The sequence below is a fragment of the Nilaparvata lugens genome, chromosome 13 (genome assembly GCF_014356525.2).
Source record: "Nilaparvata lugens isolate BPH chromosome 13, ASM1435652v1, whole genome shotgun sequence".
NCBI lineage: Eukaryota > Metazoa > Arthropoda > Insecta > Hemiptera > Delphacidae > Nilaparvata > Nilaparvata lugens.
Window position 1 is genome coordinate 26,920,965 of NC_052516.1, and position 18,649 is coordinate 26,939,613.

The 18,649-nt window shown below is 32.8% G+C and overlaps 1 protein-coding gene across 6 annotated transcripts in view; it reads left to right on the plus strand.

Moving 5' to 3' along the window:
- Nucleotides 1-18,649, plus strand: part of LOC111050348 — a 53,341-nt gene that overhangs the window by 17,076 nt on the left and 17,616 nt on the right. For 3 of the 6 annotated variants that reach the window (XM_039440197.1, XM_039440199.1, XM_039440198.1), the window contains exons 2-5: nucleotides 6,115-6,216; nucleotides 8,689-8,817; nucleotides 14,779-14,829; nucleotides 17,143-17,330. In XM_039440197.1, the coding sequence (XP_039296131.1) occupies nucleotides 6,161-6,216; nucleotides 8,689-8,817; nucleotides 14,779-14,829; nucleotides 17,143-17,330 (424 nt within the window). In that variant the 5' untranslated portion in view covers nucleotides 6,115-6,160. The remainder of the gene's footprint in view (nucleotides 1-6,114; nucleotides 6,217-8,688; nucleotides 8,818-14,778; nucleotides 14,830-17,142; nucleotides 17,331-18,649) is intronic. The other 3 variants (XM_039440200.1, XM_039440194.1, XM_039440196.1) reach the window with 1 other exon arrangement.

Here is an 18,649-nt window from a genome sequence, read left to right on the forward strand (position 1 = left end):
GGTATACAAAATCATCTTTAACCTCAAAACAGTTATCATTCATCTGAAGCCTCTCCCCGATGTTGTGGTTCGTTGATGTGATCATGACCTTTGTTTTGTTTTCATTTATGTGAAGGCCCATTTGCAATGCTGCATTTTTAATATTTTTAAAGCCTTCCTTCATATCATTCACCGATCTTCCAATGATATCAATGTCGTCTGCGTACGCGAGAATTTGGGTTGATTTATAAAAAATATTTCCTTCAGTGTTGACTTTTGACTCACGAATGACTTTTTCTAAAGCTATATTAAATAACAAACATGAAAGAGCATCTCCTTGTCTCAGCCCTGCCTCCATCTCAAAAGGCTCCGACAGATGGTTTTGTATCTTCACCCGGCATACAACTTTAGACAAGGATGCTTTTGTAAGGTTGATGAGCTTCCTTGGGAATTGAAATTCCTCCATGGCTTCGAATAGCCTTACTCTCAGGATACTGTCATATAGTCCAGGCGCTGGCTTACATTGAGCATACATGAGAGAGGCAGAGAATTTGACTTCGGATTATTGTTAGGGGGTCTTTAGTGTATATGAAACTCGATGTCGTCTCGTCCCAGGGTGGTCGACAGATTGGGGGGGAGGGGGGAAAGTTGTAAAAAACGTGCGCTTATAAAATCACCTGTCCTGCAGTTACTATTCATAGTACAGCTTTGAATTTTTTCTCAATATTATGTACACATAACTGGCTTTCAATGTGGTCCTCTACATTTTTGCGATAAACCGCATAGTTTTTCCGTAAAAAAATAAAATATCTCGAAAAATGTATTTTTTTATTATGGACTTTTTATTATTTCTCGAATATTTGAGTCGTTGGCCGACTTAGAGGAAAAGGTTCTCAATAAACGTTGTAGGCCGTTTCTTCCTGAATCCAATGATATATATAGTTTGGGGGTTACGATCATAGATGCGGCGGTGGGAGGGGGATAAGTAGCACTGTTACGCTGCGGCGCGGTCCTCCCCCATGATTAATTCGCGTAGTAGCCTGTCTATCGCATCGCTCCTACTAGTCTATGCATTCAAATTATGTATTTCAGGAACGCTATCTTATGTATTTTCGGTCGCTGAACACGATTTTTCAACTCTCAAGCCTCAATAATCAATAATTCTCATCATAATATACAAATTATGGTCAAAATTACAAACTTCATCTCATTCTGCAAGGAAACTAAGAAATGACTGTTTGAAATAAACGAAACTTGGGTTTCAGGAATATATAAGGATAGAATAATGAAAATATTAATATGTGTTTGTGTTTTATTGTTTTTATTTCAAATTCATTTATTGTGTTGCGCTGCAGGCTAAATTATTAATTACACACTGGCCACGCTTACTTGATATAGTGTGGTCAGATAATTTCCAAGATGTGTTTGTGGAATTTCTTAGTCATTAAAGGTGGATATGGAGTTCATCATTCATTTATTATCATAATAATAATTATGTTTAGTATGAAAGTTATTATCTTTCATGAATCTTCAGTTTGTCGTGAACTTAAGTAAGTAACTTAACGTAAGTTTTTTAATATTTTTCAATTTGTTAATGCATTTTTAAGTGTAATAATAATTTGTTTCATCTTTCTGATCAACCGAGATACAAAATTTTTAGTATAATGTATATTTGGACTGTAAATTTTTGTGATCTTTATAAAAGTGTTTTCATAACCTCATTTGGACTATTTTTATCAAAATTAGGGAGAGGAACAGTTTTGGGTTTATCCTGTTGATTCTCTCCCAATCATTAATTTGATGTTGTGATTAAGGAATGTAATAAATGTAATGTAATGTAACTTTTGAGAAATTATATCCAATATAATAGTATATATGTGTCAAATCAAAATGAAATGAAAATTTTAATATTCATTCAAATTATTTCTAACAGTATTATTATAATGGTATTTCACTAACTATTGATTGATTCATCCATTATGGTATTCCCGTTCAGACTGTTTTGAAATGGTAACAAGTTATTCAGTATCAAAAGTTGGGAATAGAATAGTTTTGGGCCTTGCCTGTTATTCTTTCTCAAACTTAATATTTATATGATTTTTAATTCAATCCACAAATGAATGAATGAATGTATTCCTGCACGTAACTAACATGAATTATTCCTTTATAGATTCTTGCATGTCACATAAATAAATCTCTGACACAGATTTTGAAATCAAGTCTCGATGGTTTGGAGAGCATATTATTGGAGTGATTTTTTTACTCTGCTGCTTCTAATATGTTCACTACCTTTGTTTGATTTTAGACCATAGACATAAAAAGCTATGTCCACCTGTATCACTCCATCTTTATTGAGAATTTTCATAACTCTTCTCATCACAAAGTTTCCATAATCTTGCAGCGTATTGAAGTTTTGAAAAGTGAAGTAGGAGTTGAATTCAGGAGAGCCATGTCATCATTATGCGAATTTGTCAACGATATTTAGGGATTTAGTCAAATCCACAACTAGTTTCACTTACAATTTCATGGGCCAAGTGAGATTAATAGTTTTTTTTTCAAATATCCATCAGATGTTGACAGAGATAGCGGTTATTGTCGAAATGCATGATGCACTAAAACTTCAATGCTGAATTATCTTTGAACAGCTACCTAGTAAAAATACAGATATCAGATCTTTTTGTTCTATAACTAAGACTAAGATTTTTGTTTGATTGCATCTTGGAGAATGAAAGAACTCTGTTTCTTTTTATAGGTGAGAATACACTTTTACAATTTGCCACAACTATGTTCAGATAAAAATCGTTGGAGACCGAATAACTATTTCTTTCTATACGTTCAAAAGAGAATCACACATTTCTTCACTTGCTTTCAGACCATTGATAACATTATGCATTCTGTTGTCCATCAGTCTTGAAGAAAAATGTAATGTTCTCGTGAGAAGGTTATGCTTCTGGAAATCATTCTCATCTCTCATTATTATTGTTTTACTTCCTTCGATGGCTTCACACCCTCCAGTGATATCCATAATGATGTCAACATACTTGAACAGAATATCTTTGATGGAAGATTTATTTATATAGTAGCAGCCATTTTAGGAAATCCTTTGAAGAACTAGGTATTCCAATCATTCACCTATGAGTTTTAGATAATCGAATGAAGGTTTGCTCCAAAGCATGAACGGTTGTCACATTATTACATCTTCAAGGTTTCCTTTTGACAGAGAGTCAATGTTTTGACTGTATAGAGTTAATGTTTCCTTATTGGAAATGATTTTCTACTTCTATGGGTATTTTTTCATATTTTCTAGATATAACACAGACTCCATTGCATAGTTTGTGTGATTGAATGAAAAAAGTATGGGATCTTTTCTCGACCAGTTTCTATGTGCAATACTAGAGTCCTTCCTTAAGAGCACGAATACAATTAAAGATAATTCAAACTATGTTACAATAATCAGTCATAAATTTCAAAAAGTCATTGATTTTGCATTGTGATTCTAAAAAAACTCCACAAATAGCTTCAGACTTCTTTCAAATATACGTTGACAATCTCTCATATTTGAACCGTTCATGAGTCCTTCTTGTAGTTGTTTCATTGAATTGATTGCTTGCTCTCACACCTTGATTATACTGATCTCCCCTCAATAGATTTCTAACAGTATTCTCTCCAAAAATATTCCAGATTCAACAAAGATATCTTCTATTCAACTTTCATTCAAGTACCATCCCACGACAATCAGTCAAACTCAGCCAGATGAAAAGTATCTATTTGTAGATATAAGTTAGAGCAAAGACCTTAAAGATGCATAGACTCACATGCAGCGCTAGTGTACTTGGAATTGAAATCCGCCATTGATGGGGCAACCCATAAGATTATTACATACCAATGCCACCAATGCCTTTGTGATCTATAGTATTACAAAAAAATAATATATAATATCTCGTGCTAAAATGGCGGCCTTCAATTTCAAGTAAGAGTATCATTGGGAAGGCATAGGCATTGTGGGTCTATATCTCTTTATGGTCTTTTAGTTAGAGAAATCAGTTGATAGAGAGTTGTATCTTCTTTGTAATCAAATATTTAGTCATATCACATGGGAGTAATTAGCATTATTTGTGATTCAACCGTAAATTTATATGAAGAAAATACTTTACTCCTGTTACACGGTGCTCTATATGGGGTAGCCTATATAATTTGTTTAACTTACTCCATTATTTGACTTTTGCAATTCCAAAGTGATCATTAAACTAAATCGAATAATTATTGTCTCTTCATGAAATGTCAGTTTTTTATCGACTGAGAAACACATAGGATTCCTAACAAGATGGTTCTTCATTACAATGTAATTATAAATAATAAAGTTTGTAATTTTGACCATAATTTGTATATTATGATGAGAATTATTAATTATTGAGGCTTGAGAGTTGAAAAATCGTGTTCAGCGACCGAAAATACATAAGATAGCGTTCCTGAAATACATAATTTGAATGCATAGACTAGTAGGAGCGATGCGATAGACAGGCTACTACGCGAATTAATCATGGGGGAGGACCGCGCCGCAGCGTAACAGTGCTACTTATCCCCCTCCCACCGCCGCATCTATGATCGTAACCCCCAAACTATATATATCATTGGATTCAGGAAGAAACGGCCTACAACGTTTATTGAGAACCTTTTCCTCTAAGTCGGCCAACGACTCAAATATTCGAGAAATAATAAAAAGTCCATAATAAAAAAATACATTTTTCGAGATATTTTATTTTTTTACGGAAAAACTATGCGGTTTATCGCAAAAATGTAGAGGACCACATTGAAAGCCAGTTATGTGTACATAATATTGAGAAAAAATTCAAAGCTGTACTATGAATAGTAACTGCAGGACAGGTGATTTTATAAGCGCACGTTTTTTACAACTTTCCCCCCTCCCCCCCAATCTGTCGACCACCCTGGGACGTGACGACATCGAGTTTCATATACACTAAAGACCCCCTAACAATAATCCGAAGTCAAATTCTCTGCCTCTCTCATGTATGCTCAATGTAAGCCAGCGCCTGGACTAATAGGCCGCGGTGAAATCCAAGAAGAGGTGGGAGGTTCCTATTTTATATTCATGAGCCTTCTCTAGAATCTGTCGCAGCGAGAATATTTGATCTATTGTAGAGCATCCGGAGCGGAATCCTGTCTGATACTTCCCTACACACCTTTCTGCTAACGGTTTGAGCCTAGCAAACAGAATGTTTAGAAGGGTTATGCCCCTATAATTCTTACATTCCATATTTTATTATTTATAGAATAAATAAATAGTTACTTGCCATCTCTTCTATAGTGTGGTCCACGTTATAATGGCAGTGGATAAAAAAATAAGAATAGCGATGCCGATTCTCTGCATTAATAAATTAAATTTCTACACTGTCAAAAACATAATTGTCATCGTTGTTAACCTAGAAAAGGATAGTACCACCGGCTAGAAAGAAGAATAGCGATGCCGATTCTCTGCATTAATAAATTAAATTTCTACACTGTCAAAAACATAATTGTCATCGTTGTTGACCTAGAAAAGGATAGTACCACCGGCTTTGTCGAATGATAGACAAGGATAGCAAAACCAAAGTTGAGCATGTACTGTCATTATAACGTGGACCTCACTATAGGAGTGAAGTGATTTGGAACATAATTTTCAAAAAATTGCTTTTTGTTTCCAGTTTATCAATTTTAATCAGGCTTATCTTATAATTTATTCAATTTCAGTCCAAAAAAGGTATATTTACATAAAGTATTCAATTTTATTTGAAAACTTAGTTCTTGGAAACTCTACAGACCTGAATCTCATCATAAACTAATCCAATGAGACATTTACTTTTTCAATCTAAACTAAAACCAGGTTTTGAAACAAATACTTTTCAATTTCATTGATATGGATATTACATTTTTGTTTTACAGGTATAATTTAAAAAGATTTCAACAATAACCAAGAATAATTATAACTGCGCATGAACATATGTAAACTAGTTATAGTTTCTATTTTTTCACTTGAAAAAGATTTTTTCTCTATGGAAACATGTAGCGAATACACCCTTCTCGTAGTTCAACAAAAAACTTGATGTTTAGAAAGATGAAAATTTAAATTTTTTATAGATAATTGTTCCGAGTATCATCATGGCATATATATGAAAAATCTTGAATGACAGATCAAATCATGAGAATGCCAAGAAGATACATGATGCGGTGTTTTCTAAGGTAAAACATTACAGTTGAAGCCTAGGAGCTTTAAAATTATTAGAATCCATGAAATGGTATTGCTACAGTAGGCTTAAAATGCTTCCATAAACTAACAAGCAAGTAATTCTGCTTTGGATTTTAAAAACTATCTGTTGATTTAGCTTTCTAATAATGGCTGTGACTTATTTTGGTTGTTTGAAGGTTAGTTTGTGTTTTAAATTGCAACATCAAATTGAATCCAGCTTGAATCACTATAAATGATAATCGAATGATTAAAGAACGTCTCTGAAAGGACGTTTAATAACGTAAAATGTCTTGTAGACTATTATTGTTTTACTCACAAAATATAGATACTAAATTAATTTCCCAATAGGGGGTCTCCTGCAATAAAAACTCGTATGAATGCTTATTAACAATATCAGAAAAGATTCCTTCAATTTTTTTTTAATAACGCAAAATTCTAAAAATTTTATTAGATAAAAACGTTACCGTAGTTGCCTTAAAATTGATTAATTACTTACTAATATTGTTGATGGGATTTAAGAAGTTCCAATAAGTTGAATTCAAGGACAATTATTGAGAACTCATAGCTTATAGCTTGGAAAAAATGAGCTTGATTAAGCAAGTACTGAATATAAAGTAATCCATTACTGTTCTTTTTGCTGAAACTTGAAATTAATCATATAAGCTAATATTGCTTGATTATTGTATTCATTTTGATAATCAGGCCACCATAATACATCTTCTCATGGCTAGAATATAGGATACCTAATTAAAGAAAGAAAAATTTATTAATTGGTTACCCTTTTTTAAATTTTAAATTATTTTTAAAAAGTGTAGCTTACTTGGATTTTTATTTTTTTTTCTATTTAAGAGTAGCCCTAACGAAAAGAGCTAATTAAAGAAATTAATTAAATCAAACAAAGTCTATTAGAAGTCTATTAGAGTACCTATCTAGTACACGACTTCCATTTATTATTTTATATAACTATAGCGACTAGAGCTTTGCAAATTCTTCTTACAAAAATTTTTAATTATAATTTTTGTATTCATCATTCAAATCTTTCATCCTCTTTTGTTATTTATAGCAAAACAATTATTAATTGAATTCTTGTGCTTTTAAAAAAGCCTAAAGCTGTGTTTACACCAAAGTTATTAACAAAATGTTTATTTTTCCGTCATTATAGATTCTATTAGATTAAAAGGAGTTTGACTAACACATATGCACATCATGTGCATGATAAGTTATGTTCAATCTAATAGAATCTATAAGGAAGGGAAAATAAACATTTTGTCAATAACTTTGGTGTAAACGCAGCTTTATAATAGGCCTATCTTGGACATGTTCAATTAATTATGCAAAATCCATTAAGGTTACAGTATTATAAATGATAAAAGTATTTAAATAATTTTTACTAGTACCTAGCTTTGAAAATGAGTTTTCCTCTGTAGAGTAGGCATTATTGTACTTTCATTCTCTATTAAAGATTAATTGGGTTAACTACCACAGAATCCCAAATTTTCTTTTCATATAAAATATTGAGTTATAAATATATTAGTCTATTCATTATTATTTCCTTTAAAGTTCTCATGTTGTGATTCTAAACTGTTTTCTGTTTTTATTATCAACTAACATTAATTTGAGTTTTTTTCAGTATAAGCTTTTTTCTCAAGAAAAAAATCTTTCTCTATCAATGTAATCATAATTAACATGTATGATTGTCAACTTCAAATTCTACTAATACTATCTAAAACATTAATGCAGTTCTAACTCTTATAATAGATAAGCGTTAAAAATCCTTATTAAATAATTTCTAGAGAATATCATTACAATTATTAAGTTTTATTATTTTGATTAGAGAATTTAAAAAGTTATTGAATACGATAATTATTTAATTCCACTGTGTTTTTCAATAATGCCATTGAAAATCACTTTTCAAGGGATCCTAGTGACTCCAATTTCAATTTAAATACCTTCAATTCTGAAAAAATACTTTTTGATTGAAAATAATCTTAATTTTCCTTTACATTTTCAAAGTACAGTATATTTTAAATTCAGTTTCATACCTTCAGAAACTTTTCAATGACTTTTATACCTGATACTTCATTTCGAAAAACTTCTTGAAATATTTGAATGTGAAAAAATCAGAACAATGAATTTTTAGAAGGAAAGAAGTTTTACTTCAGTTGCGTTTGACTTATTAAGTTTGTAATTCATAACACAAGTCTGTATAGTATTATATTATATAGTAAATGTATTATATTATATAGTTTTTTATTTTGACTTTCTATTAGGCCTATTATTTTCGAGATTATCTTAAAAAAATTGCAGTATTCATTCATTACTGTTAATTCAAACGTGTCTCATTTTATTTATTGTATGTATTATGCTATACTGTCAAAATAAAAAATTATTTGATTTGATATTAAAAACTGAAAGATCTTCTATATGATTGAAATCAAGAGTTCCTTCTTTTTTAATTATTTCAGGAGCACAATGCTGTTATACAATGTAAGGAAGCTTACATATGCATTTATTGCCATAGTCCTTCTCTACGTAACGGGCCAAATGCTCCGATCCAACAGCCAACTGGATATTCAAGATAGGACTGCCCAATTGTAAGTATTTCCATGTCCTATCCATTCCATCTCAATTGTAATGATTGTTCAATGTCCATTCTCACTCACTGTTGTCATGAGAATGTAATGAATCATGTACGGTAGTAAGATATTGGAGATAATTTTTTTAAAGTTATAAATTATTCTTGTAACCATGTTGCCATAGGCGACAAGTCTAGTAACAAGTTATAAATAAATACTATCTAACCTGAAACACTGGGATTTAGTTTGGAAATATCAGATTCATTGAAAAATTACTAGCATGTTTCAAAACCAATGGTGTAATCTTTAGTGTGAGAATTCAAAACTTTATTTTTCTCACACTAAAGATTACACCATTTGTGTTGAAACATAATGTTTGTAATTTTTGAACATTTTGTTTGAACAGTGTTTTGAATTCTCACACTGAAGATGACATCATTGATGTTGAAACATTTTTAAAATTTTTCAATAAATTTGTGATATTTATGGACAACATCCCGTGTTTCATTATGGATAAATATTACTATATCTCACCAACAACAGTAGGCATATCTGGATATCTATCTATCTATTTATTTCCTACATGATTTACTAAATGCTTTGAGTGTCATCTCCAGAGTGTGAGAAGATGACATAGTGTATTCTTCAATTTTTAAGTATGATTTTGTAAATGGGTAGAATTATTGAGAGGAGGTGAATTAATTTAATTTTTTTATTTCTCATGATACGCCAATCTAAAATAATTGAACTTTGGACTCGATGGCGTGATCGGACTGAATTTTATAATGTTCATTTTTTTTCTAGACGTAAGGGTATTTCAATTTCCTCTAGTGTGAGAAATAGATTATTGCGTTTTAGAATATAAGAATTGTGCACAGTACAGCGTATTCTTCTGCCTCGTGGAGAAAAAACTGCAATCTGGTGACAGTTTTCCACGAGGAACTATCTCTTTCTCCATCCAATTTTGAGCTCTCACTCTTTCTCTGCCGTGAGAAAAAGGTGAGTTCCCCAAGCGTTTTAGGCTAGGGTAATGTCCATGGACAGCCCTCGAGTCAGTCAGCGATGGACTCCTGAGCGAACGGTTACTCTCGAACGCGAGACGCACTGCGGTGAAATAAGTTTTAATTGTTATATTTTGTTAAATTTATTTTGTGATTCGAACGATAAAAATCAAGTTCAATTGATTCTTTATATTTGTTGTAATTATTCGCGTACTACGAGCGATAAAATTTGTCTTTAGTGTTTAGTTGATGTCGAATTAATTCATTGTACTCGTTGTGTTATGTTGAACAATTCGTGAGATATGAACGATAGAATCTTTCTTTGTGTTTCGTTATAATATTGTTGAAATTATTCGAGCGATACGGACAATAAGGATTGGTTACAGTTTTTCGTTATAGGCTAATTTGTTGAACTTATTCCTGAAGTATGAACGATAAAGTTCGCCTGTAGTTTTCTGATATATTTTGTGGAACTTATTCGTGTGATTATTTTCCGTGAGAACAATAAATTAATTCGCGGGAACAACGTATTCGTGTGACTCTAACCTGAATCCAGAAGCCAAGATGCGGTTTTGGATCCTAATGAAAGTGACCCTCGGAATTATTATCACGGGTGAGTGAATCTATTCTAGCCACTATAATTGATTAATATTTGACCGAACCTTCCCCTTGAAATTGTCGAGAATTACTTTTATCTTAGTATATTTGGCGGCTGGAGTAAGAGATAGGTTGTACTGTGCTATTATTATTTAATATTATTTAATTGACCAAGTTGATAATTACTCTGAATGTTATTTAATTGAAATGTTAGTGTTTTATTAGAATTTGATTTGGACGAGAGTGGCGAAGGGTTTTTATATTCCAACGTTAACAGCTAATTGGATACTCTCGCCTACTATTGAGGAACACTTATAATAAATTTGTCCATTTTATTCAATTGTACCATTAACGAGAAGACAGTTATAATTTTGTTAACAATTATCCTGACGACAGTTGCATATTTTTATGATGTAGAGAGTATTTAAATGTGTGTACCTATGTTACTTTTTAAGCCGATGTCTAAGGCATTAATTTGGTGTAGTATTAAAATTCGAATTTAATGTGAGTTGAGAAGAACTTTATGTTTCAACGTTAACAACTAATTGGACATTCTTGCGAACTAGTGAGGGATACATAATATTGATCTATTCAATTTATTTCGTAAATTAAATCTAATTCATTTCAACAGTCGTTGTTTCTCCAGTCGCCTTGTTCTCACTTAGTTAAGGCATGTTAAATAGATAAGAGGGAGAGTCGAACAGTTCTGCTGTGGTCTGCGTCTCCTGGAGGAGTTTGTGCCTCTTTCCCATTGGGGTTGAGATTTCAACCCACTTGAACTCAGAGGGCCTCTTCCAGGGGCGTATAGGCAGGACTGGGCCGACCTCCTAACTAGGTTTAAGTTTATGTCCGAACTGGTTGGGCCCGCTACCAGATCTACCCGCCAGTTCGGTTACAATTTGAATGGTAATCTAGTAGAGTACTACACAATTTATAAGAATTTTGTAGTACAAAGTGTTCACTCACTGTTAACTAGAAGTAACGGCCGTATTTATTCATTCATTTATTGTATAAAACACTATAATCATAATACAATTATGACATTTGAGGAAAAACTAGGCTGAGCCTGTACTATTTCTCTCCAAAAAGTTTGATAAAATGTTAATGTTAATCTAAATGTTAGTCGCCATGTTGTAGGCTACCAGCATCATTAAACTGTCTAAGTGCCGGTAGCACAACAGCCGGTTAAATTTCAACCGTGAATAATTCCACGAGAACCAATCAGAGAAGCCGTCTTTTCAAAAACGCCTTATCTCATTGGTTCTCGTGGAATTAAGCACGGTTGAAATTTAACTGGTTGTTGTGCAACCGGGCCTAATGGTATGATCACATAGGATGCACGCTAGACCATGCATTATCAAGCGCGTAGATGAGGAACAAAGTTTGGAAAGAGCCACAGAAACACGTTGTGAACGTTGTGACTCGCATGTAGCTGCTCACACTGAAGCTGCTCCCACCAGCAAGTGCACGCGTTCAGTGTGAATGCTCCTATTGCTCTTTCCAGATCTTGTTTCTCAACATCGCGCTTGGTCATGCATGATCTCATGTGCACTTGCATATTCGTGCATCCAATATGATCATACCCTAAGATTACAGAAATCTAATCAAGTATCATGATGTATATTTTATGGAAATGTAATAATAGATTTGATTTAATAGTTTTGATCGTTAAGTAGATAGATAGATAACTCTATAGTGAGGTCCACGTCATAATGGCAGTGGATAAAGATAGAAGAATAGCGATGCCGATTCTCTGCATTAATTAATTATATTTCTACACTGTAAAGAACATAATTAGCATCGTTGTGGACCTAGAAGAGGATAGTACCACCGGCTTTGTCGAATAATAGACAAGGATAGCAAAACCAAAGTTGATCAAATACTGTCATTACAACGTGGACTTCACTATAGTTCAACGTAAGAGCTAGTAGTATTCTTAAAAAGCTAGCAGCACTCAATAAAAACACTTTCAACTGTCAAGTTTTTATTAATTTTGTATTATATTTCACAGTAGAAAAGAAATGCACCAAGAAGACTAATAAAATAGATAAACTATGGGGGATTTTATTAATGTCAGTAGACTGAGGTGATATTTTTTTTTTTTTTTTTTTATTTCTATTAAAACTAGTCACTAGGACTAACCATTAATTTTGTTCTGTTATTTCTTATCCTAAATTAATTTTTATTGCTAAAGTCTTCCAGTGAAGCCTACAGTTCCAATCTATAATTTCACTACTTTAAATTATTTCACTACACTTTTATTCAATATACTTTAATCACTCCACTAGCACTACACCAACTCGAAGGGCTTTGTTCTCTTCAACCTCCTAGTGAGTTCAGTGTTGTCTAGTAGTTGGATGACTTCGGTGTTGTCGTGTTGATGAAGACGTGACTCATGATGGGCTGCCAATCGTCTTATCTCACAGGTCACATAGGGGATGTGCAGATCTCGGTGCAAATCGCTGTTCCTTATGTACCAGGGCGCATTCACCATGTTCCGCAGTACTTTGTTTTGGAATGTTTGAATCTGACTGATGTTAGATGTTCTAGAGCAGCCCCAAAGCTGAATTCCATACGTCCAGACAGGTTTTAGAATTTGTTTGTAAATCAATAACTTGTTGTCCAATGAGAGTTGTGATTGACGGCCCAACAGCCAATACATTTTACTGTATTTGAGTCCTAGCTCGCTCCTTTTCATCTTGATATGCTCTTTCCATTTCAACTTGGCGTCAAGAGTCATTCCAAGGTATTTTGCTGTGTTGCTGTGTGGTACTACATTCCCATTCAGATTTATTCGAATCGGGTCATTGATAATTTTGTTTGTGAAGTTGATATGAATAGACTTCATCTCATTTAATCGAATTCTCCATTTTTTGGTCCAGTCACTGAATCTGTTGCTAGCATTCTGTAGTTTTGTGGCTGCTTCTTGTACTGTTTCCCTTCTGCCAGTATTGCAGTATCATCAGCAAAAGTAGCTATTGTCACTGCATCCAATTCAGGAAGATCGCTTGTGTACAGCACATAAAGAACTGGTCCAAGAACACTACCCTGTGGAACTCCGGCCCTTATTTCCTTTAATTCGGAGACATCGTCACCTTGTTTTACTCTGAATAATCTGTTGTTGATGTATGATTTTAAAAGTTTTACAAGTTGAGTGGGGAGAATTTTATGAAGTTTAATGATCAGTCCTTCATGCCACACTTTGTCAAATGCCTGTGCCGCATCAAGGAAGATTGCTGAAGATATCGATTTTTTCTCTAATGACTTCTCTATTACATTGGTGATTCTATGTACTTGGTCCAGGGTTGAGTGCTTCTGCCTGAAACCAAATTGATAGGCTGGTATCAGATTCCTGCTACTTATGATGGGAGTCAATCTCTTCATTAGCAATTTCTCAAAAAGCTTTGAAATTACAGGTAGAAGAGATATTGGGCGGTATGATTTTGCTTCTTGAGGACATTTCCCAGGCTTTTGCAACATAATGACTTCTGCCACCCTCCAAATTGTAGGAAAATGCTGTAATCGGAGTGATGCATTGAATAAGTATGTTAGCATGACAATACCTTTCCTTGGAAGTTTCTTCAAGATTTCACCTGTAATCAGATCAAACCCAGGTGCTTTTTTGGTATTCATATTATATTTTATTTCTTCTTGAACCTCATTTATAGAAACTGGATCAATCTCTGTATCTACATCATCCATTATATCTTCTTCAGGATCAATTTCAGATTGAATGTTGTTTGGCTGGAAGATTTCTTCTAGATGATTAGCAAATAAATCTGCCTTTTCTCTGTTATTTCTTGCCCAAGTACCATCTGGTTTTCTAATTGGAGGGGATTGTAATATTGGCCGCTTAATTCTTTTTGTTGCTTTCCATAATGAATAATCTGTACTGGCATCAGCTGTCAGATTTTGAAGGTAGTTATTAATGGATTCCTCAGTTAGTTTCCTTATCTCTCTTCTCAATTGTTGTGTTTTGTTATTCAAGATATTTTTGTCAGCAGGATCACGAGTTTGTTGCCATCTTCTTCTTGCCCTTCGTTTTTCTAAAACAAGTTGTCGAATCTCCAGAGGGTAATTGCATCCTTTTGTTTTCCTGGTATATTGTCTGGTGTTTTTCCAGGCTGATCTCTGGATTTGCCACATGAAATTTTCTGCGGCTTCATCTAGCTGCTCAGTTGTTCTAAGTGGAATATTCAAGTTGATTTCATTCTCCAAATCCACTTTAAAACTGAGGTGATATGCATTAATTTTTGTTGCTTTGTATACGTCGAGCAAGAGAGATGATAACTTACATTCATTTTTTTCCTCTTATAATCAAATTACTGTATATTGTATAGTTTACTGATTATCTAATGATCTTTGTTTCATTTTCTTTTAGAAAACAGCTTTCTAAACTGTTCTCATCTGGATCTAGCAATTCAAGAATATGGTGAGTGAATATTTTTAATTAATGATCATGATAAGACTTAATTTCTTTAGCTAATAACTGTAATAATTCAATATTATCACACGATTTATCACTTTAATATCGACTAATAGCGACATTCAGTCAATTATTTGAGCATCATCTTGTTTGTAATCAATAATGATACTGGTAACATAAATAATTATCAAACATGAAAATATAAGTATTTTGTTCTCTATTACAATCACCAATTTCAATGTATTAAAATTAGTTACCAAATTTATTAAGTTTTATACATGTTACAGTAGTACAATTTATAATAACATTAATCATTGATGAACCAAAATTATGTTTCCATATGATGATACACATTACTCTTTTACTAACTCACCTTTAAATGAATTTTTCGCCCCACTTGGATGTAATGAGCTGGTTTTCGTGCGTCATATGGAGGCCGAAAATGACTGTTTTCTGACCAGGCCGGTAAAAGTTTTACGGCCCTAGGGCTGTAAAATAACCTTGAAGTCAGCTGATTCTGATTTGATGTGAACGTGTTTACAAAATGGTTTATGAAACGGAATCAGTTTATGCTTCTAGAGTTGAATAAGTATTCTGCAATAAGATAATACCATTTTATTTGGATGAATAGATTTATATATTATAAATTATTCAAATTCGATTTTCAGAATAGGATAGAACTTCTAACCTAAACTTCCGAAGTCAACGACAACAAGCATTGTTGACGTTGACATTCAGATTGGCCAAATTTCAGTGCTAAAACAGCTGATCAAAAAATTTTTCATTATTTGTGTTTATTATTCAAGAATCAAAACATTTATAATAAAATCATCTTATTGTCAATTGGAAGAATAAAAAGTATAAACTCAACCTCTTACATGATTGAACATAATCTTTTAGGTTATTTAGACAAATCAGAATAAAAAATAAAAATACTTGGACAATTTCCTGATATTCAGATTACCTCAGATTTGCTAGAGCTATGATCTTCCTTTGCTTTCGGAAGTGCCTAATAAACAATAAATTATTCTCATATTTATATTGTTTATTTTTCTGTGTGGCGAAAAATAACGTTCTCACCATGGGCAAAAATGTGTTTCTGGCTCTCAATCTTTTCTAGTCCTCGGCCTACGGCCTCGGACTTGAAAACCGATTTCGAGCCAGAAAAGTCTCATTTTCGGCCCTAGGTGCGAAATATACTATTACTAGTAACGATCTTTATCTACATCATCTTCAAATATTTTCCTGGATACTGTTTTATAAAAAATATAGGATCCTTTTTTGGGATTTTACATGCTTATGAACAATAATTTTCATAATCTAACACACAATTTAACGTAGTAATGCTGGAAATATCACTTATTTCATGTTACATGATTATTTTGTTATTTATAAAAAATCATTCTGTTTTCATGAGAAATTATTTCTCTATCGTTTGTGGAACTCAGGAGTGGATGATTAATTTGAGGTGGAATCCCATATTGAAGATCATAAATCCAGCGTTATATTGTAGTAACTTAGTAGAAAAGAATGGATCTACTCCACTCTTTACTGGATATTTCCAATGCAATTCCCTGCCTATTACATGAGGAACCATGTATGGCATGGCATTCCTCCTCCTTTTCTCCTTTGTACTGTGCTACAAAGTTCATTGTTGGAAAGTTTCAATGAAGCATGTGTTAAAAAGTATTTCAGTTCAATAAATTAATATATTCCACAGCAAAAAAGCTACTTGCATAAGCATCCTACTGTCGGCTTTCTACCTTCCAGTACACCTCTCCATGCAGTCAATGTTTTATTAGGTTGCAGGGTTGTACCGTTTTATAATATTATTGTATTCAATGTATTTTTATTTATTTATTCAACAGATATAAAAACACATAATCATAAAATGATTGGAAATGGAGAAACAGGCTTATAGCCCTTACTATTCCTTCCCCGAATTTCGATTGAAAATAAGTATTCAAAAGAGATTATGATTCTTCTAGTGTTAATTTTTTGAGTGTTGATTCAATACTCACGATCAATTTCTCAATTTGTGTAAAGTGTAAATTATTCTTTGATTTCATCATGACACTATTTATATTTTATGAATACAATCATGAATAAAGTACAATTTGATTTGATTTTCCCTCTTTTTTCCAGCGCACCACATCATTTTAGCAATTTCTCACAAAGCAATTTCTCTTTTTTTGTGTCATATTTAGTGTAACTTTTATTGTAAGCCCAATTGTTTTATTGTATGTGGTTTTTCTAATTGTATGTTTTGTTTTTTGTGGATAGATTGAATTGAATTGAAATGTGATTTGTTTTTGGCAGGCGAGGTCAACAGGCCTGCAAACATCCCGACCTGGACGTGTACAGTCCGGTGATGATGGCCCACATTCACAAAACTGATCCAATCGTCTGTTCGCCAGAGAAAGATTGGGTCGAAATTGACGGTAGCAAGGCCAAGATAACGGCCGAAGCACGACAAAAACACGGAGAAATTGAGTGCTCATTCACAGGTATCACTCACAAAATTAATACCCAAGTCAAAACAATAATTTATACAAAAATAATATTAATTAATGAATGAATTATAAACCAATACAATAATTATTAATACAATGATCTATGATGAAAGAGAACTAGGTAAGCTAAGGTTTTACTATTCCTCTTAGTATTACACAATTCACAAAATACGATACTGAGGTCCGATAGTGATACGATAGTGAGGTCCACGTTATAATGGCAGTGGAGAAAGGTAGGAGAAAAACGTTGCCGATCCTCTGTCTTGTCAATGCCTTCTATAGACGATAGCTGATACAGGTTTATTGATGTAATATTAACGGTTCATTCTTGTTTAAAATAATCAATTATTATAATTTATTAAGCAAGAAATAATGAATTTTCATAATTAAGATGAAATATTTAGTTAATTAATTATTAATTCTACATTATTGAAAGACTATCTGGCAACAGAGCAAAGCGAGGAAGAGATAGCGCTATCCGCTTTGTTGAATGATGGACAAGGATAGCAATACTATTGCCAAACACTGCCATTATAACGTGGACCTCACTATAGTAGTTTATGCCATACAGCTTTAATAACATCAAAATTATATGTTAATATATATATTAAAATTATTACATCAACATATTCACAGAATCGAGCAAAACTATACAACAAACAAATATTTGTTTCAGTTCATAGGTTGTTTAGTTTGATTAAGTCTTTATTTGTACAAATAAGTACATCTTTCATCTTTTTTTATTGCGGATGTCTCCCACATAAGCTTTTTTCTTCTGCGTGAGTGGTGGAAAGTGCGTTGGTGAATTATGAGATCATCAAACGTCCATGCCATCAGCGGGATTCGAACCCACGAACCAGGCGGTGCTAGCAGACTGAAATTTGTAACGTTCCTTATCACTAAACCAACCCGGCCAATTAGAATGATCGAGAAAAAAGCATACCTTGTGATATTTTCCATAATATTAGAATAATGAATTCTAATATTGTTTAGAAGTGAACAAGTTATTACCTACTCAGGAAAATTACAATACTGGACTTTGGTTTTGAATAGCACTTGGATACAAATCGCTAGAGGGCAAGACTATAAATAATATAGATTTGAAATTACATAAATTTCCAGAGTAGAGAGCTCCAACTTCATCTCTTCTCAAAGCTTTTTCTTTGTTCATCCAACTAGAAACGCGACAATCTTCTTTAGTGATTTGAGACTGTATAAATTTTATGTATAAATTCGCCTAGCTAAATAATTTCCAAATATATTTTGTATCAGTTTATTTTTAAATTAAAACATTTTAAATGTAATTTTACCTA